Source organism: Carcharhinus amblyrhynchos, chromosome 12 (genome assembly GCF_965287045.1).
Source record: "Carcharhinus amblyrhynchos chromosome 12, sCarAmb.v2.hapA, whole genome shotgun sequence".
Taxonomy (NCBI): domain Eukaryota; kingdom Metazoa; phylum Chordata; class Chondrichthyes; order Carcharhiniformes; family Carcharhinidae; genus Carcharhinus; species Carcharhinus amblyrhynchos.
The window spans coordinates 17,476,606-17,497,348 of record NC_137335.1 but is presented as its reverse complement, the minus strand read 5'-3'; the positions used below and the strand labels follow the sequence as shown (position 1 = coordinate 17,497,348).

Genomic DNA, 20,743 nt, shown 5'->3' with positions numbered 1-20,743 from the left:
ACAGAGCTGAAGCAGCAGAGTTTCTTCATTAGTGATACTCCCTTTATATAAAGAAACTAAAACCTCCTGTGATTCCATTCACTTTCAGAGGGAGCGCAATCAGTTCACGGTCTCTGAACAGGGTCAATGGATTTTAACTGGGATTGGGCAATACTGTTTTTACATTGGAGCCAAATGGTTCCAATTGAAGATTATTGTTCTAAATACGTAAATAAAGGAAATATTGACTCTTCGCTGCCTTATTCAGATATTAATAATTTGGGGTTTCATGAACTGAAAGATTAAAGTTGTATTGCGGGAAATTGTGCTCTGTATCAATGTAAAGAGTCAGAGAAATTAGCAGCAAATATATTTCTGTTATTGATTCTCAAATCCAAAGCATCAAAACCAGGGGTCCTCCATTTGCCATCAGTGAGGCTCAGTTTCCTGGTATATAGTTATTATTTCACGTTACATTACCAATTATTTACCTTTGAGTTTGGAGTGTTTGATTTACTTTTAGACTTTTTCCTGTGTAATCTTGATGAGCATGAATGGATTTTAATTGATTCAACTGTAGATGTAAGTTTCACATTGAACTCATTCTGTAGGGCGTTTTCCGGCTTGTCTGCATTTATCAGGAGAAGGCAAAGATGCCCATACTGATTCTTCGAGTAAGTTAACCAATCAGTCCACCTCCTCTGCTCTTCCCCCATAACTCTGCAAATCTTTCCCTTAAACTGTATATCCCATTCTCTTTTGGAAGTTACCACTGAATCTGATTATATTACTCAATCAGGTAATCCCTTCCAGAAAGAGTGATCATAATAGCTTTAGGCTTACAGTGGTTATGGAAAAATCAATAGTGAAAACTTTCACCTGGTAGAGGCTTAACTTTCAGGAGTTGAAAAGAGTTCACAGCCAGCTGAATTGGAGTCAAATATTCATCTTCTGAAAGATATGAAAGGTACAGGAGATGATTTGGGGAAAATTCAGTGGAAGGAATTAAGGGGAGGGTGGCAAGCTGGTTATAAGTATAATAGCCATCAAGATGAAGTTGTACATTTTGGTGAAAATATATTTTGAATGGAGGAAAGATGGATATTATAAGAAAAAGGGGTTGGGAGTTCAGTATTCCAGCTTAAAAAGACCTTTTCAATTGATGAGGTGAAATAGTTAATTTCGACTTGGTGCTGGGACCACTGTGAGATCAAACTGCGATAAATAATACAAATTCTGAAACTCAATGCAATGTCAAATTTGCAGTAGTTGTCAAACTGAGAGGAGCAGTGGAATAAGGAGACTACAGAATGAGTTGCTCAGGTTACTTCAGTCAGTGGAAGAATGGTGGTGAAAGTTAATGGAGACAGTGTAAGGTATTCCAGGTCGGAAGGAAACCTAAGCAGTAAGTTCTTAGTGCAAGAATGAAACAGAAAGAGACTTCGGACTTGGAGTCAACGCTGAATTTCAGCAATAAATGAGGAGCAGCAATTCGCAAAGCCAATTGAATACTAAATGAAAATAATGTAATGGAATTAATGCTACGTTAAGGCAAATGCTAACTAAAAACGTGACAGAATTTACATTCACCTTTGGTGGCTGTGTAGATAGTGGTGGTGAGTGTACAATTCCTCAACTGGTTCTCTTGCTGAGTTACTGCCCACCCGCCCCTGTCCCTCCACAATTTCATCCTTGGGTGGGCACGGCCTTGGCGCAGCCCCACCTTCCTCTCCCTACCTCCACCCCTCGCAATACTTGCCACTTGAGGCCCTTCATTGACTCATTATGGACCATTAAATGGCCATTTCCCACTCAGATCCAATTTTCAGACTGGTCATTGAACTATAGAATTCCTACAATGTTGAAGGAGGCCATTCAGCCCATCGGGCCTACACTGACTCTCTGAAAGAGCATCCTCTCCAGGCCCACCACTTATGTGTATCCCTATATCCCTGCACATTTCCAGGAGGATTTATGAGGAAAGCCCAAAAATAAATTGGGTTCTGGCCTCGGTTGGGTAGGGTCAGATGTGCTTTCAGCAGTAACTCCCTTTTATCATCAGATTAAAGCCTGGTAACCACAGGATCTATCCCCTGTCCCAGCCTTCCTACTGATTCCCCAATCCCTCTCTACACATAATCCTCCAAGCCCACCACCGCCCCCCCCAACCTCTCCTCCCTTCCTCAGCCTAAAACCCCACAACATCCCAATTCTTGGACACCCTCGAGTTTTGGCTTAGGACCCTGTTTTCAGCAACTGCCAGGAGGATGGAGCTGCAGCTCTCTTAAGGTGGTACTTCCTCCTCAGTGACGGATGTAAGACCTGCCTGCAGCCAATTACCTCTGGTGGCATGTTGGCATTTTTCAGATTGGGTGATAAATGTGTGTCCCTTTCTAGTCACATTCAAACAGGTGAAAAATAGGAATTATATTTAGAGCAGGTGGAGATCGGGAAGTGAACAAATTGCAACAATTCCGAGGTGACACCATCAGAAAAGCACAATACCCACCAAAGTTGAAACCTTTCCTTTTGTAACTGATTCCAGGGAAATAACAAAATAGAAACACACTTGTGTTTGTGTCTGCGAGTTCTCTCTCCAAACTGCTGTATTAAAGAGTGTTAATATATTCCTTAAATCCATTCTTCACAGAAGGTTCACATTGTTCACATTTGTAGTTACTGCCATGATGTCTATTTCCAACATAACATTCAATAAAATGATGATCCATGTTGTAAAATTCATCTCTCTGTACAGGAAGAGTGAGATTTGCATTGATGTAGCACCTTCCACTTCCTCAGTAAGTCCCTAAGTCTTCCACAGTAATGAGGTACTTTGAAATTAGTGGGAAATGTGGCAGCTAATAATTACCAAGGCCTCACCGATAACACTGAGATCGTTGAACAGACGTTCTGGCTGGGGTTTTCTGGTTGTGCTTGACCCAAGACTAGAAAATCCTGCCTGGGGCCGATAGACCTTTGCATGGTCCTGTCCCTCTCATTCTGATTCGCAGGATAGGAAGTTCCCGCCCTGTAACTTTGGAGACATTGATTACGGGATAAATATTAGCCAGAAGACTCAGAAGATCTCCATTCAATTTGTTCAACTTAGTGACTTGGGCACTTCCACAGCCACCTAACAGGGGAGAGGAGTCTTGATTTATTAGCTTGTTTGAAATGCACGTTTGAAAGTTCAGTTCCAGATTGTTTATGGGCTTAAAGTAAGTATCAATCCCAGGAGAGAATTTAAGATAAAATTTAGCAGAATGCTATCAATGCTTTGCTACTTGTTTTCATGTTGATTTGGTTATTAGACACAATCAAAAAAAAATTATTGCACTTCTCAACTTCTTTCTGAATTTAATCTGAACCAGTGCATAAATGCACATATTTGTATAAGAGCTCAGCAGTTGGAATGTATCATAAGAACGTAAGAACTAGGAGCAGGATTAGGCCATCTAGCCCCTCGAGCCTGCTCTGCCATTCAATAAGATCATGGCTGATCTTTTTGTGGACACAGCGCCACTTACTCGCCCACTCACTATAACCCTTAATTCCTTTACTGTTCAAAAATTTATCTATCCTTGCCTTAAAAATGTTCAATGAGGTAGCCTCAACTGCTTCACTGATTGCTACGATTAGCAAACAGTTCCAATATCCCAATTTCAGTTAGGGGGAGGTGGTGACATAGTGGAATTGTTACAGGACTCTTAATCCAAAGACCCAGGGCAATGCCCTGAGGACCCAGGTTCAAATCCCACCACTGCAGATGGTGAAATTTGAATTAAATAAAAACGTCTCATGGTGACTGTGGCTGAATGGACATTTAACTTTTAAGATGCTGAAAGATCTTCAATCAAGCAAACCTTTTTTTTAGTTAAAGTTGTTTTTCCACTGTGCTGGGATTTCTTGTGGCCAGTGGCCTGGAAATTGTCAAAGGGGAGAAGGTGTCAGATGTAACAGCTTGTCCTTGGTAGGGAAGAGTGATACACAATCTTTTGGAGCCAGTGTCCTTCATCTGGGCATTGGACTGTAAATTATCTGTACTTCAGAGGCCGAGAGATTAGGCTTGAGGTGACCAACGCCTCTATTCTGCCTGCATGAGATTGGCGTAAGCAAATGATGCAATTGGGGTTTCTGATCAATTCATTAGCTTGATGGCAGAGAATCTTCCAGAAGCGAGCGGAGGTTTATGGATAAAGAGACATGTGAGCTTTTATTTTCGAGTGATAACTCATGGAGACAAACCAGCACATGAAGACATTGACCCCGAAGGATGCTTCAGAGAACAGGAAGATAGATTCTACATCGAGGCTATTTCTTGACCAAGCTTTTCCTAAACATGGGAGTATATATTTTCAGTGAAATAGTTAAAGTTATGTCTAATTAAAGTTGACGTTCAGTTAAAGTTGAAGTGCAATTTAAGAGTTAAAGTTCCATTGGAAGTTAATGTTCAGTTAGTGTTAAAGTTCAGGAAAGAGTTAATGAGGTTGCAAGAGTTTATTTTTGAGTTGTTAGTAGAAGTGTTAAATCAAGGAATTGTTGAATTACTGTCCTTGCTTGTCTCAATAAACTGGAATGCTTGGAAAGTGTTCAAATTCAAGCTGTGTAACAGTGATCATGAAATCATTATTGATAGTTGTAAAAACTCATCAGGTTCACTGCTGTCCATTAGAGAAGGAAACTATCTTAAGAAAAAAATAGGAAAGGAGAATATGTAAAGTATAGTCTAAAGTGGGTTTAATTTAATGTTGTTGCATAAGGTAATGTAAACCTAGAGGCTGGAATTCTCCAGTCTCGCATTCCTGTGGCCACTGCCAATGAGAACAGAGAATTTGGTGCTCAACAGCAGGTCTGGAGAATCCCAGCAACGGGCGAGGTCAGGGAATCTGGCCCATCGTTAAATTCCTGTTGGGCAAAGGTGATTTCATCTGGGAGATTTTGGTTTCATATTAAACAAAATAGCAACATGGTTTTGAGGATTATGACTAGATATAAACAAGCATGGAGAAGCATAAAGTTGATGCTTTAGGGTAGGAAGGCGTTTTAAGTTTAATTTTAGCTGAACTCTTGAGCAGTTGGAGTAATGTAGTGAGAGAGAAGCAAGTTACCACATCTCTGCTGGAAGCAGTAAAAAACAGACAATGGAGTAAGTTGCACAAAATCAAACCTTAGGGGAACTAAAGGACAGTTAGTTCCAGAAACCAGAGAATGGAAAAGGAGCTTTGAGAATATTAAGGGAAAAGGATCAAAGAGTAACTGCCATTGAGAGCAGGATACTGATAATGAAATTCAAAGTCAGATCTGGGGAGAGAAGAGTTGATAAGTTTGGCTACAGACAAGTGGAGTGCCCCAGGGATCTGTTCTAGGACCCTTGCTATTTGTCATTTTCATAAATGACCTGGATGAGGAAGTGGAGGGATGGGTAAGTAAGTTCGCTGATGACACGAAGGTCGGTGGTGTTGTGGATGGTCTGGAAGGGTGTCAAAAGTTGCAGCAGGACATAAATAGGATGCAGGACTGGGCGGAGAAGTGGCAGATGGACTTCAACGCGGATAAATGTGTAGTCCTCCATTTTGGCAGAACCAACGGGATGAACGAGTAAACTATCAAGGGCAGGAGTCTTAGTAGTGTTGAAGAGCAGAAGGATCTTGGGGTCCGGGTCCACAGGACTCTTAAATCGGCCTCACAGGTGGAGGAGGTGGTCAAGAAGGCGTATGGTGTACTGGCCTTCATTAATCGAGGGATTGAGTTTAGGAGTCGGGAGGTAATGCTGCAACTTTATAAGACCCTTGTCAGGCCTCATTTGGAGTACTGTGCGCAGTTCTGGTCGCCTCACTATAGGAAAGACGTAGAAGCTATTGAAAGGGTACAGAGGAGATTTACAAGGATGTTGCCTGGACTGGGAGGCATGCCTTATGAAGTTAGGTTGAGGGAGCTGGGTCTCTTTTCCCTGGAGAGACGAAGGTTGAGAGGCGACCTGATAGAAGTTTATAAAATGTTGAGAGGAATAGATAGGGTGGATTCTCAGAGGCTATTTCCCCGGGTTGAAATGGTCGCTACGAGAGGACACAGATTTAAGGTGCGGGGAGGAAAGTACAGAAGTGATGTTAGGGGTAAGTTTTTCACTCAGAGGGTGGTGAGTGAATGGAATCGGCTGCCGTCAGTGGTGGTGGAGGCGAACTCGCTGGGGTCTTTTAAAAGACTTCTGGATGAGTATATGGGGTTTTATGGGATTGGGAGTTATAGATAGGTCTATAGATTGGTAGGTGTTGATGAGATCGGCGCAACTCGTGGGCCGAAGGGCCTGTTTGTGCTGTAGTGTTCTATGTTCTATGTTTTAAGTCACATATCTGAACTAATTGTAAAGTTTGTGTCCTTATTTCTAGCGTTTGCGGCAATAATATTCTATTGGGGACTGAGTACCTGAGTTTGTGTAAAAATATTTATGACAAGGGAAATTTGAAAAAGGGATGGAAAATCTGGAACTGGATTCCTTGTTAAAGTGGGGTGGAAGCTTTGTCTGACAGTATTGGTGGAAAACCTGGATTGGGCTTCTAATGCAAGCAGTTGATGGAACGCATTGTTTGAAAGAAGATTTTAAAGCCTGTCTTTTTGGGAGTGGAGTTCCAGAAACCATCACGTCACAATCAGCTGGGGGGATTGTGAGAGAAATCCACAGATCATTGAGTGGTATCAGCCATTTAATTCAGAGTTATCTTTGAAAACTACATATTTGTGAAGCTTAAGAGGGAATTAAAGGAATATTGCGTCAGAATCAAACTTTTCATATTTAAAAAATGCTTTTTCCTTGTTAAAATAAATCAACAGTCCTTACACTCTGTACCTCTATGTTTCCTAAAAAAAAATTAAGATCTTTTGAGCAGTGTTCCATTCTGGAATTTTCCCATCCACTAGTAACACCAACTGGGGTTGCAACAAAAGTGGGGGCTCTTCTAGGATTTCAAAATGTGCAGAAAGGTTACTGATGCTGATCAATAAAACGTGGTCTGAGACTAATTGTTAAAACCTGGGAATTATGGATCCTTAAAAAAAAGTAAGTGGGACAGTGAGGTGCTGGACATAGAAATTGCAGTTACTGAGGTGTAATGTCTGGGTTAGAATCCAAAATGGCATGAGAGATTGCGAAGATTTCCTAAAGGTGGAAGATGTCACTCTGACCGGTTTACAGAAAGTAACCAAGAGTCAGTTAAACGAATTTGGCAAAGAACTGGAATTAGGATTACCTGCGGGGAAATGTAACATGAGATTACTGAAAACACACATTTAAGTGTGCGAGGATAGGTTGAGAAACCAAATACCCTGAAATGTGAGGCAATTGAAGTAGCAACACTTCAATTACAAATGAAACAATGAGCGATGCAGGAAAGGGGAAAATGAAGAAATGGAAATGGGAAAACCTGAAGTGCAAATGGAAAAAGTCAGGAATGGACGGAAGAGAAAAGTAGAGAGAGAATTTCAGTTTAAAATGCTCTTAGTTTAAAAAGAGACACCGGCGCACGTGGAGGAAGGTTGTCGTTCTAGAGAAGAACCTTGTGCGGAAATATTTAAATTTATAAAAGCAATTACAAAATTTGAGAATGATGTGGAAACATTCTTTATTTTTTTTGGAAAGGAGGCAAAATAAATTTAGACATTACTTTTGCAAAATAAAATAGTAAGTACAGCGAGTGAGATGTATGCTTCTTTGTCAGAAGAGATATCAGTAGATTACTGTGCGGTAAAGAAACATATACTTAGTGCATAAGAGTTGATTCCTGAACTGCATGGGTGAAATGTTGAAGCGAAAGAAAACAGTCAGACAAACCTATATTGCATTTGAGTTAGTGAAGCAAAACAATTTTATCTGTTAGAGATAGGGAGAAAATATGGAATGCTTAGACAAGTAATTCTTTTGGGAGAAATTGAAGGTTCACTGTCTCTTAGGACTCATGCTGAGGGACAAATAGTTAAAACTTCTAGACTGGCAGCAAAGCTAGCAGGTCATTTAAAAATGGCCCATTGGAACAAACCTGTTTTTGTCATCCTTTTAAACGTCAGAAGGATAGAAGGTGGGAAGGACAAAAGAGAACAAATACTCAAGGAAAAGATAGAACAATTGGGAATGATCAGGAAATGTTACCTCAGTTTAGAAGGAAGATACTGAGGGAGGAGCCTAAGTGTTTCCATTGGAACAAAGTGGGGCATATTTGGGCAGGTTGTTGGAAGCTAAATGGAAATCCAGTTACAGTAATAGAAAAGGAAGCACAAGAAAAGGCTATGACTGTTAAAACTGCATTAGTGGTACAGATGAACCATCCTCCTTCAGAATCAATGAGAAGGGGGGTAGATTCAGGTGGTGGGTAACAATTGCTTTTGTCCAAAACCCCTTATTTGAGACAAGATGACTTTAGCGGTCCGTCAATATCCTTTTTATAATGTGGTGACCGGAACAATACACAGAGCTGCAAGTGTGGTCTGATAATGCTTTGGACAGCTTTAGCTACAATTCTCTAATTTTCAATTCCAATCTTTGAGAATTAAATGCTGTTTGGTTTTCTCCTCTAACAGCCTTAATAGCACTCTGCCTCACAGCGCCAGAGACCTGGGTTCAATTCCAGCGTCCGGTGACTGTCTGCATGGAGTTTGCACATTCTGCCTGCGTGTGCGTGGGTTTCAACCGGATGCGCCAGTTTCGTCAACTCAGTGAGCAACCTGAATGAGTTTGCCACTGCAGTAACAGACTTCATTAGTGTTAGAAGGCTGTCGAATAGTGTATGCCAAAGAAGCTAATCCAAGTGTTTCCCAACTGGAAATCATGGATGAACAGGGATATTCACTGCCTACTCAAGTCCAGGTCTAAGGCATTCAAGTCAGGTGACCCTTAGATCCAAGAAATCCAGATACGATCTATGGAGAACCATCAAAGATATTAAGAGACAATACCAGGGCAAGCTAGAATCCCAGGCTAGCCACACGAACACTCACTGATTATGGCAATGCCTGCAAGACTAAACTTGCTATAGGGTGAAGATGAGTAGAATCACTGGCAGAAATGCATCTCTCCCCGAAGAGCTCAATGTAGTCTATGTCCGTTTTGAGCAAGAGGTCAGCGAGACACGCCTTTCACCCCAACAACCTCAGTGGAACTGGTATCCAAGGTCACCATCGCAGACATTAGAACAGCCTTCATAAAAGTCAACCCCACAGTTGGGCTATCCAGAGGAGCATTTAGATCCTGCACTGACCAGATGGCAGGGATATTTGCAGGTATCTTTAACCTCTCCTTCTGCTGATCTGAGGTCTCTACCTGCTTCAAGAAGAGAACAATCATCCCAGTACCAACAAGAATCCGAGCAGTGTGCCTTAATGACTATCGCCCAGTGGCTTTCATGTCCATTATTATGATGAACTCTGGTCCTCAGATTGCCTGGAACCCCTCCAATTCGCCTATCGCTGCAACAGGTCCACAGCAGATGCCATTTCTCTGGCCACTGGAACACTTAGATAACAAATACACTTATGTAAAAGTTAACATTTATTTATTAGTCACAAGTGGAATTACATTTTATTGTGAAAATCCCCTTGTCGCCACTCTCCAGCGCTGGTTCGAGTACACTGAGGGAGAATTTAGCATGGCCAATCCACCTAACCAGCATGTCTTTCGGACTGTGGGAGGGAACCGGAGCGCCCGGAGGAAACCCATGCAGACAGAAAGAGAACGTGCAAACTCTGCACAGAGAGTGACCCAAGCCAGGAATTGAACCCAGGTCCCTGGCTCTGTGAGGCAACAGTGCTAAACACTGTGTCACTGTGTCGCCGACCCTTTCGACTGACTACAGCTCAGCCTTCAATACTATTATCCCATCAAAACTCATCTCCAAACTCAATGGCAGAGACCTCGGCTGTAATAACATCCCCTCCTTGATCATCTCAACACCAGTGCCCCACAACGCTGCATCCTTAGTCCTTTACTATACTCCTTATATGCTCATGGCAGCATGGCCAAATTCCAATCCAAATCCATTTTCAAGTTTGCTGATGACACCACCGTAGTGTGTCAGCTCTCAAACGATGAGATGGAGTCGTTGCACATGTGGAACATGAGGTGTATTCAGATGGGTTGGAGCTGAGTGTGTGGATGAGAAGCCAGAGACCAAGAAAAGATCTTTGACAGTGTGAGGGAAGCCAGTGTGAGTGAATTTCGACAATGACTGAACACTGAAGAATGGAACCAGGGAGGGGAAACTGGGAATGAGGCATTGACAGAGGATGGGATGGTTAACCATGTCAAAGCTGTAGATAGGCTGAGAAGGAAGAGGAGGGAGAGTTTGCTGTGGTCACAGCCACATGGATATAATTTGTAGCATGAATAAGGGCTCTTTCAGAGCTGTGGCAGAAGTGGAAACCTGATCAAAGGTGAAGCTATGGAACAGTCCTTGACTGTTGGACGTTTGAATTATGATGGCTGGCGATGCGGCATTTATAATTTAATACTGTGTAGTGAATTTGAAATGATAATTCTGACTTTATGACTCTGTAATAAATTGGGCATTAATAACTAAATTGATGTGACTCAAAGTAACAAGGGATTTAATGCCAATGATAAATAATATTTACAACAGAAGGTCAAGAGGGCAGACAGATGGCAGATGGAGTTTAATCTGGACAAATGTGAGGTAATGGCATTTTGGAAGGCCTAATACAGATAGGGAACATACAGTAAATGGCAGAACCCTTAAGAGTATTGATAGGCAAAGAGATCTGGGTGTACAGGTACACAGGTCACTGAAAGTGGCAGCGCAGTTGGAGAAGGTAGTCAAGAAGGCATACGGCATGCTTGCCTTCATTAGCCGGGGTATTGAGCTTAAAAATTGGCAAGTCATGTTGCAGCTTTATAGACTCTTAGTTAGGCCGCGTTTAGAATACAGTGTTCAATGCTGGTTGCCACACTACCAGAAGGCTTTGGAGAGGGTACAGAAAACATTTACCAGGATGTTGCCTGGTATGGAGGACATCAGCTATGAGGAGCGGTTGGAGAAACTTGGTTTGTTCTCACTGGAGCGATGGAGGTTGAGGGGAAACCTGATAGAAGTCTACAAGATTATGGGAGGCATGGACAGAGTGGATAGTCAGAAGCTTTTTCCCAGTGTGAAAGAGTCAATTACAAGGGGGCATAGGTTTAAGGTGCGAGGTGAAAGGTAGAGGCAGATTTTTTTACACAGAGTAGTGGATGCCTGGAACTTATTGCCGAGGGAGGTTGTGGAAGTGGATATGGTAGTGAATTTCAAGAGGCGTCTTGACAAGTACCTGAATAGGATGGGAATAGAGGGATATGGTCCCTGGAAGAATAGGGGGTTTTAGTTAAGTCGGGCAGCATGATCAGTGCAGACTTAGAGGGCCTGTTCCTGTGCTGTAATTTTCTTTGTTCTTTGTTCCTGAAGGTGGGAGAGAGAATGTCCGGGGTGTATGGTGTCTTTAATTATGCTGACTGCTTTGCCGAGGCAGTGGGAAGTATAGAAGCAAATGCAATGCCCTTCCACTCCATCAGCCACCGAGTGGGATGACAATGCTCCCATTCCATACTGTGATGAACCGCAGATAATTTCCAAAGGTTTGGTTGGATTGAGAAGCATCAACAAAGCCGATGACTGAAGAACCTGCTTAATTTTTACAAAGGTTTCCCCACCTCCAAATCTGATGTTTTTTTAACTTTGCTGGATATATTTTTTAAAGAACTACCATAGTAGTTCACCGTGCCCAGAAATGATTTCAACGCTGATACATCTTTTGGCTGTGGAACCTCCTTAACAGCTTTAACTTTCTTTTCCAAAGGACGTGGCCCTTTGTGTCTACCCTAAAACCCAAATATGTAACTTCCTCTGCTTGGAACATACTTTTCTCCCGTTTCAACCTAACCCCTGCTTATTTAAACCTTCTCAATACTTCTTCCAAATTTGAGCTGTGTTCTTCAGGTGACATGCCTGTCATTAGTACATCATCAAGATAAACCATTAAGTTAGAGATGCCTTGTAATTGGCTCTCCAATGTAAGCAGGGAAATGGCGAAAGTTGATGAGACTCCAATAAGTAACTGTGTATACTGGTACAAACCCTTGTGGGTGCTGATAGTAGCTTTTGTGAATCCTCATCCAACTCCAGCTGCTGATGGGTGTGATTGAAGTCTAATCTGGTATATTTTAAACCCGCAACTAGCTCAGCCCTCTCTACTTGCCATGTTGTACAAATCGCTGGTCTAGCAGGGTTCAGGTGTGGACCACCCAACAGTACAGGTCCCACTTTCCCCAGGGGCGCTATCTGATTTAGAGGCTGCCAGGTGGGAAGATCCAAAGAGGGGCTACAATCTAAGAGGGGTGGGGTGTTCCCATTGTACAATGCAATTTACTCCTGAACCAATCTTTCACTTGAATGCCCCCCTCTGCTACATACAGGAGATTCCGTTAAACGTATCACTGCAAAGCATCTGTGGAACTTGGACAGAAACCAGGAGTTGTGTTTTATCTCACAGACAGGTGCGACAATGCTTTGGATACTTTATGATATACAAAAGTATTACTATCCAATTCTTGTTTTTATTGGTCTTCCTGGTAAGTCTTTACAATCGTCCATTCTATAACTAACGCTGCTTTTTCTGTTCAGTCACATCCCATCGTCAGTGCTCTCAATATTCCAGTGACATCTGGGAGGCAATGTGACACAGTGGTTTGCACTGCTGCCTCACAGCGCCAGGGGCCCAGGTTCAATTCCAGCCTTGGGTAACAGTGTGGAGAATGCACCTTCTCCTCATGTCTGTGCACTCCATCCCCTTACTCGCCACCCTTTCGCCAACTATGATGGACGAATAGTTTTCCCAGTCCCACCTGAATCCCATTGCCCAGAGAATAATGGCAGTGGAGGTGGATTGAGCTCTTTAAATAGTCATTAATTGGTATTGGATAATGATGCAGAGTCATTGTGAAGATGAAGTCCAATCTTCACATTGAGGATATCACTCACCATATTGTGTGGTTCTACCACTGTAAGAAATGTGATAGATTCCAAACAAGTCTAACTGTCAAAACTGGGTGTTCATGAGACACTGTGGGCCATCAGCAGCAGCAGAATTTTACTCAACCACAATCTGTAATGTCACCAGCCCACATTTCCCCACTCTACCATTACCACCAAACCAGGAGATCAACCCTGGCCCAATGAAAAGTGCAGCAGGGCATGAAATACCAGGCATGCCCAAAAATGATTTGTCAACCTGGTGAAGCTACAACACAGGATTAATTGCAGGCCGGCCTAATGGTTGAAGCAGTATGAGATTAATGGAGCTAAGCGATCCCACAAATAATGGATCAAATCTCAGTTCTGCAGTCCTGACGCATCCAGTTGTGAATCGTGCCAGACAATTAAACAACGGACAGGAAGATGAGCCTCCACAAATATTCCGTCCTCAATGATGGGGGAGCCCAAATCAGTGCAGAAGACAAGACTGAAATATTTCCAACAATCTTCAGCCAGAAGTCTAATTGGATGATCCATCTCATCCTCTTTATATGGTCCCTATCATCGCGGGTAATCTGTTGCCAATTTTATTCACTTATCACAATATCAATAATTTGCACAGTTAATGATCAGAAGTGTTTGACTGGACAGTGTGGAGGGAACTTGCATCCCAGTCTAACCTGTGTGGTAACTAACTAGTCAACATATTTCACAATGAATGCAGGAATGCTCCTATATTATTGCAGATGAAGATTGATGCGCTCCAAATGTGTTTGACTTTGCTGTAATTTCTGGGCTGCATCTTCTGAGTAACATCACTGTGTTCAGAAACATGAGTGATCCATCCATCATTTCAGGCTGGAGAAATTAGTTTTGACTCCCTGGTTTATTGGTGATCATTGATTGTCAAGTGTAATGTAACTTGGCTGATTACTGAATAGCAACTTTTTAAAAATTATATCCATACAAATCTCAAAATTACGCTGCATAACAGAATTGGAATTCCAGAACTTCCAATTTTGTCTTGCAACAAAAAGATGTTTGGAGTTTCGTGGACCTCACTTTGGCATACATTAAATTGAAATAGAAACAGAAAGTGCTGGATAAACTCAGCAGCCCTGGAATGTGGAGAGAAACAGAATTAAAATTTCCAGTCCAGATGAGTGTATCCAGCATTTTCTGTTTTCATTTCAGATTTCCCACATGTGCAGTATTTTGCTTTAACACAGTGACTTGACTTGTCTCTGGAAAAAAAACTTGTCTGGGAAGGGGTTAAGTGAATTTGTTTATTTAATGACTGTAAGTAATGCAATTTAGTCCTGAACCATTCTTTCACTTGAACGCTCCCCTCTGCTACATATATGAAATTCCGTTAAACGTATCACTGCAAAGCATCTGTGGAACTTGGACAGAAACCAGGAGTTGTGTTTTCTCTCACAGAAAGGTGCGACTATGCTTTCGATAATTTATATTATGCAAAAGTATTACTATCCAATTCTTCTTGTTATTGGTCTTCCTGGTAAGTCTTTACAATCATCCGTTCTATAACTGATATTGCTTATCCTGTTCAGTAATGTCCCATCATCAGTGCGTTCGATTTTCCAGTGACATTTGGGAGGCATGATGACACAATGGTTGGCACTAGTGCCTCATAGTGCCAGGGACCCAGGTTCAATTCCAGCCTTGGGTAACAGGGTGGAGGTTGCATGTTCTCCCTATGTTTGTATGACTTTCCTCTGCTCCAGTTGCTGTCCAAAGCTGTATAGATTAGGTGGATTGGCCAGAGTAAATGCATGAGGATGCGAGACAGCAGCCTTGGGTAAGATGTTTTTAATATTTTAACAATTTCTTGTGAATTTTAAGGTGTGTTGTATGTTGGGAAATTCATGCTGTTTGCTTTAATGTATCTGCAGCTAAATCCAATCCTGACTTCACTCAATTCAGCATTTTCTCTCGATTGACCTCATTTTGTTTCAGCCTTTCTCTGGGAGACAATGTCAATATCTTTCGCTTCTCTTTTCAATATCCTTAGTCCTTTTATGACCTGCCGGCTCTCAGTTCCTGCTTTATGTTTTCCAATGTTTGGGATTAGAGTTTTTCCTTTTCTGATTTCTTTGGATTACAATGTCTTGCTGTGGTCTCTATCCAGAAATAAACTCACATTCCACTATCTCCTGCAGTGTCTGGGCTGCTTGCTGTCTGTAACCCCAATGACTTGCCTGGGCTTGTAAAATCTCACTTACTGTCCTGCCTGGAGACAATTCACATCTCTTTAACCTATGCTAATACTATCTCCACTCACATTGTCTGCATCTTGAAGACTTGAACAGCAGGTTAGCTGTAAAGGCTCGCATTCTAATCAGTATTCTGTAAACTGTGTGTGACTTTATGTGCCCTTCTCTGATCAGAACCTTCCACACGCCTCACGAAGGAACACCATTTCTGAAAGCTTGTGGGATTACTATCAAATAAACTGGTTGGACTCTAACCTGGTGTTGTGAGACTTCTTACTGTGTTTACCCCAGTCCAATGCCGGCATTTCTACATCATGACTGCTCATGTGAGGCAGTGACATTGAGTGGGCAGCTGAGTTATTTTTATTCATCAAATGCAAGGGCAGAATTTATTGCCTGTTCTTAGATAACCTGGGGTATTGATCATTCTGATCAATCCCCTTGTAGCTTTCTCAGGCCTTTTGTTTGATTTTCTTGGTAGAAGTTAAAATAAGTCACCCTCTAAATGCAGCAATATGAGATTTACTAGACTGGGACAAGGGATGAGGAACTTCAATGATGTGGAAAGACTGGAGAAACTGGGTTTGTTCTCTTTGGAACTCAGAGGGTTAAGGGGAGAATTCATAGAGGTGTTCAAAGTTGGAGATGTGTTGATAGCTTTGCCCTGTCTACACTTTTTGACAGTTGGGAGGGTTGGAGGAAGATGCAGATTTAAGGTAATTGAAAAAGAAAGAAAGGAAGAGAATTTTTTTTTGCCTGTTGTGAATTATTCTCAGTTGGAATGCACAACCTCAAAGAGAGGTGGAAGCAGATTCCAAATTAACTTTCATTTGTAAATTGAATAAATATTGAAGGGAAACATTTGCAGAGACAAAGGGAAATAGCAGGAGAGTCAGACTAATTGGATGGCTCTTTCCAAGGGCTCACAAATACACAAAGGACTGAATGGCCTCCTTTTATACTGTCTGATTTCATTATCTCCTCTCTTTCCTGTTAAAACCCCATTGCCATTAAATAATTTGTTTAAAGTTACAATTTCTACACAGCAATTCCTTCAGAATGTTCAGAGCCTGGTTTCTAATTGGTTCTTTTCTTATCCGGACACAGTGAATGTGGTAACGCTTGTTATCTTGTCCCAGGGAAAATGTGGTCTGTCCAGTTGTGTCACCCACTATCTGATGGCGATGTCAGTGACAGACCTGCTGATCATCATCCTGGATCTGATCATGAGGCGGCTCCCCATTGTTTTCTCTTCTCAGTTTCGCTTTGTGACCAAGCTGAAAGTGTGTAATATCCACGCTGTGTTGCTCTATGCTGTCACTGATTGCTCCATCTGGTTCACTGTGGCTTTCACCATCGACCGATACGTGGCCATCTGCTGCCCGAAGCTGAAAGCCAAATACTGCACCAAGAAAAAGGCAGCTGTGATTATCACTGCGGTGACAGCCATCTGCTGCTTGAAGAACATTTTCTGGTACTTCATCCTTGGCAATGGATACACCCTTCTCCATTACTCATGGTTTTGCTACATAACAAACAAGGCTTTCTACACACCATTCTGGTCGGCCATTCAGTCTCTCCATCATGTCCTCACCCCAGGACTCCCATTCTTTCTGATTCTGTTGTTCAACATTTTGACCGTCAAAAACATCTTGGTGGCCAACAGAGCCCGTCGGAGAATCCGGAGCGCGAATGCTGTGGGAGGTCAGAAAGATTTGGAATTGGAGAGCCGGAAAAATTCCATTGTTTTGCTGTTTGTCGTGTCAGGTAATTTCATTTTGCTGTGGATGGTCTTCATGGTGAATTCAATATATGTACGGATTGCTGTTGACAATTTCATTGTTTCCTATATTTCACAATATGCCCAGGAAATTGGCTTCATGTTGCAGCTCTTGAGCTGCTCCACAAACACCTTTATTTATGCTGTGACCCAGAGGAAATTCAAAGAGGATTTGCAATATGTCTTGAAATGTCCGGTCACTTGGATCACCAGCTCAACCAAACATCAGAAAGAGCCAAATAATCCCCAACATTAGCTGCCCTATATAATTCAAAAAGTAAACTATTTCCTCAAAAACTTTATCATATTCTATTTATTGGGCCAAGTTAATTGATTGTAAAAATGATGCACTGTACATTTATTGCACTGATATTTTTGCTGTGATTTTGAAATGACAATAAAGTATCAAACATTCTCATGAAAATAATGCTACATTAATTAACTGTTTTCTATCACATCGTTCACACAGCAAAATAACCGTTCATGTAGTGTGAAGTAGGAGAGAGCAAGATGAAAAGGTTTAAAGTGGGAATTCCAGAGCACAGCACCCTGACAGTGGATGGCACTCTCCGCAATGGTGAAGGATGGATAAATAGTGTTACAGGAATGTAGAACTTCCAGTTGGTTGTCAGACTGGTGCTGTTTAGAGTGGCAAGGACGATGTTGTGGAGGAGTCTGAAAGCAAGGTGAGAGTTTTGTAGTCAGTGCTGGACCACAAGATGATACAGGTCAGTGAGCACAAGTATTGACATAATTTCGAAAAATGCCGGGAGCCCAATCAACCAATCAGAGGCTGGTTTTTCCATGCTTTTGGCTGTTGATACCCTGGTGATCCAATCAGCAGCCAATGCCGGGAGAAAGCAGCCTGTGATTGGACAAGCCAAATGTAGTCAGTTGCCAGGTAAGATTGAGTTATGGGTTGCAGCATTGGGGAGCTCAGAGCAACCTACAACAGGCCCGGGGGGGCTGGGAGATGATGGGATGTGGCCCAGTCGGATCCTGGAGGCATCAGGCTGCCCTTACCATAATTTAATCCGAGGTGGGGGGTGGGGACCACGGGGAGGAATGTGAGTGGACCTCTGGGATCTCCAGATGGGTCTGTGGAGACCTCAGATGGGTCTTGGAAGGAACTTTTCACAATGGATCCAGATAGACCTCAAGCAAGCCTGAGAAGGGTTTTGTGCCACAGATCCAGGAGGATGCAGGGCTCTTGTGAGTGAGTGGAGGACACAGGGCCCTTGTCATTGATTGAGTGAGTGAGTGAGTGTTTTAATGAGTGTGTGTGTGTGCATGGACGTATGTGAGAAAGTGAGTATATGAATGTGTGTGTGTGAGTGTGTGCATGGGAAAGTCACTGTGTGTGTGTGTGTGTGTGTGTGTGTGTTTGAGTGAGTGCACGAGTGAGTGAGTGTGAGTGAGAATGAGAATGAGTGAGAGTGCATGTGAATGAGTGCGTTGAGTGAGTGAGTGAGTAGTGTGAGTAGTGTGAATACGAGTGAGAGTGAGTGTGTGTGAGTGAATGCATGTGAGTGAATGCATGTGAGTGAGTGAGTGAGTAAGTGAGTGAGTGAATAAGTGAGTGAGTGAGTGAATAAGTGAGTGAGTGAGTGTCACAACTCAATGTCCAGGTTCATTACATTGGAGATTATGCTCATGGAAATGTAGGAAATGTAGCCTGCTGTCCCTGTGCCATGGGATAACCTCAGGATCTTCATGATTCTGGGAGACCCGAGTTTGCAGGAATCGCCTCCAATAGATTGGAATCAGGTTGAGGATTCTGAGGCTGCGAGGCAGCTGGGTTCAATCAGAGCAGGTGGGTGACTGAATATTCCTAGGTCACAGGATCTGCTCAGTCCACAGCCAGTTAGAGGCCAGAATAGCAAGTGGCTGCTCATCCTGGGAGGGTAGAGATGGATACAAGGGGCAGGAATCCACTGAGAATGGGACAATCTCTCATTGATATTCAACATTGGGTACTGGTGAGTGTGATGACCATCTGGAGGAGCACAGCGCCGAGCTTGATATCCTGAGACAGAGGAATACTGCAAATTGAAGAAATTCAGCAGTAATTCTGGATTTGACAGTCATGGCAACAGGGAAGTTGATGTGGCTCCTGTATGGGGTGGTGCCTCCCCAGCATCAGAGTAAGAAACATCACAGAGAGTGAGTGGAGTATTCTGAGGGGGGAGGTGAAAGAGGCAGAAATATGAGGTGCGCTTCTCTCTAAAAAATTCCAGGATTTTACCACCATGTTGTGCCCGTTAATTGGGGCAAAAAGCGATTAGTGCTAAAACAGTGGTATTTTACAAGTGTCGGATTTCTGGTGTGGTCAGCGTTTTGCCGGAAATGGTCAAGTGGCAGGTTAATATATTCAAATTTATTTAATGGATTGGGCGCAGTCAACTTGGCCTCGCTGGCGGAATTGGAATCCATTGAGGCCCCCACTCCCCAGGAGGCAGAGGGCAAGATGGTGACCCTTTGGTAGTTCCAGACTGGCAGTGCCACGCTAGTACCTGGGAAATACCAGCCAGGGGCTAATGGTTGGAGGAATCCCGCTGCCACTCTGCAGCAGTCAGTGGAGCGAGGGAGAGGAAGTCACATTGCAGGGGTTGGTAGGGTGAGGGCAGTGGGGCCGCAATTGGTGAGAGGGGAGGGAGTCCGCAAGCGGACTGGGCATCGGGGGATCAGCAAGGCCTGTACCTTGGGCCCCCCCACCCCATCGAGGGGGGTGGGGGTGCTTCTTCAGACTGCCTGCACTGGCAAGGGCTTGATAGTCCCTCTCTTTTCTGGCAGGTCCCTGCTACTATTAATGCAGCATCAGAGGACTGCACATGCGCACTAGCTCCCTCTGCAGGCTTTCGGGCGTGTTAAGCCCTGTCGACAGGCTTCTGCAGTGAGCAACAGGCTCACTCAGAATTTTGCGGACAGAGTATGTTGAGAGGGCGGGGTGGGCGCAGAGAACAAGCCCAGAATTTGGATTTGAAACTCTCCCAGTTTCAAGCAGTTAGAAACAACATGGTAAAATCAGCCCAGGGAGACATTTAAAAACCACTTGAAAAAATATCCTCTTGGAGCTCATAAAACCATCATTATAAATATGCTTGGTATCTCTAGATATCAACAAACCTTGCTGAGGTGAGTCCATTAGTGGGTTTGGTGCTCAGCAAAACCCTCATCATGACGTTCCATTGTGTCACTGTGTCAACTTTACAAAATGCTTCCAATGTAAGGGAACTTACAACAATATGTTTTGCAGAAAACTCATAACAGTATAACATTGAGCCACATTCAGAGACATTAAGTCAGATGAGCAGAAGCAGTGCCAAAGAGATAGGTTTTAAGCATTGCTTTAAAGGAGGAAGGCAAGGTAGTGAGGTGCAGAGGTTTATGGAGGGAATTCCAGAACTTGGGCCCAAGGCAACTGAAGGGTCAGTCACCGATGGTGGGACAATTAGAGTTGGTACTGCACTGGAGGCCAGAATTATAGGAGTGCAGGTATCTCAGGGGGCTAGGGTTTTGGGGGAGATTACAGAAAGAGAGAGAGGCAAGGCCATAGAGGGATTTGAAAACAAGGAGGAGAATTTTGAAATTGAGATGTGGTGTGAGCTTCACCGTCTCTGTCACCTTTGCTGCAGTGGAAAACAGTGGCCTGGGAAGATGCACAATTCACTGGCTGTTTCTCTGGGCCCCTTCTTAAGACAACCGAGCTTTCCATTTCTGCTCACCTCTTCCAATATCCTTCC

General features: G+C 43.0%; 1 protein-coding gene across 1 annotated transcript; it reads left to right on the top strand.

The window, feature by feature from the left end:
* Positions 1–12,516: 12,516 nt before the first annotated feature.
* On the top strand, positions 12,517–17,256 carry LOC145350692 (putative G-protein coupled receptor 139). The gene is made up of 2 exons (XM_080199903.1): positions 12,517–12,583; positions 16,328–17,256. The coding sequence occupies exons 1-2, from the start codon at positions 12,517–12,519 to the stop codon at positions 17,254–17,256; spliced, it is 996 nt and encodes a 331-aa protein (XP_080056029.1).
* Positions 17,257–20,743: the final 3,487 nt, after the last annotated feature.

Bases quoted from the DNA above. Each gene is read 5' to 3' on its own strand.
- LOC145350692 (XM_080199903.1), top strand. From the start codon at position 12,517: ATGCTTTGGATACTTTATGATATACAAAAGTATTACTATCCAATTCTT. The intron at 12,584-16,327 runs GTAAGTCTTTAC...ATCCGGACACAG, and splicing joins TGTTTTTATTGGTCTTCCTG to TGAATGTGGTAACGCTTGTT.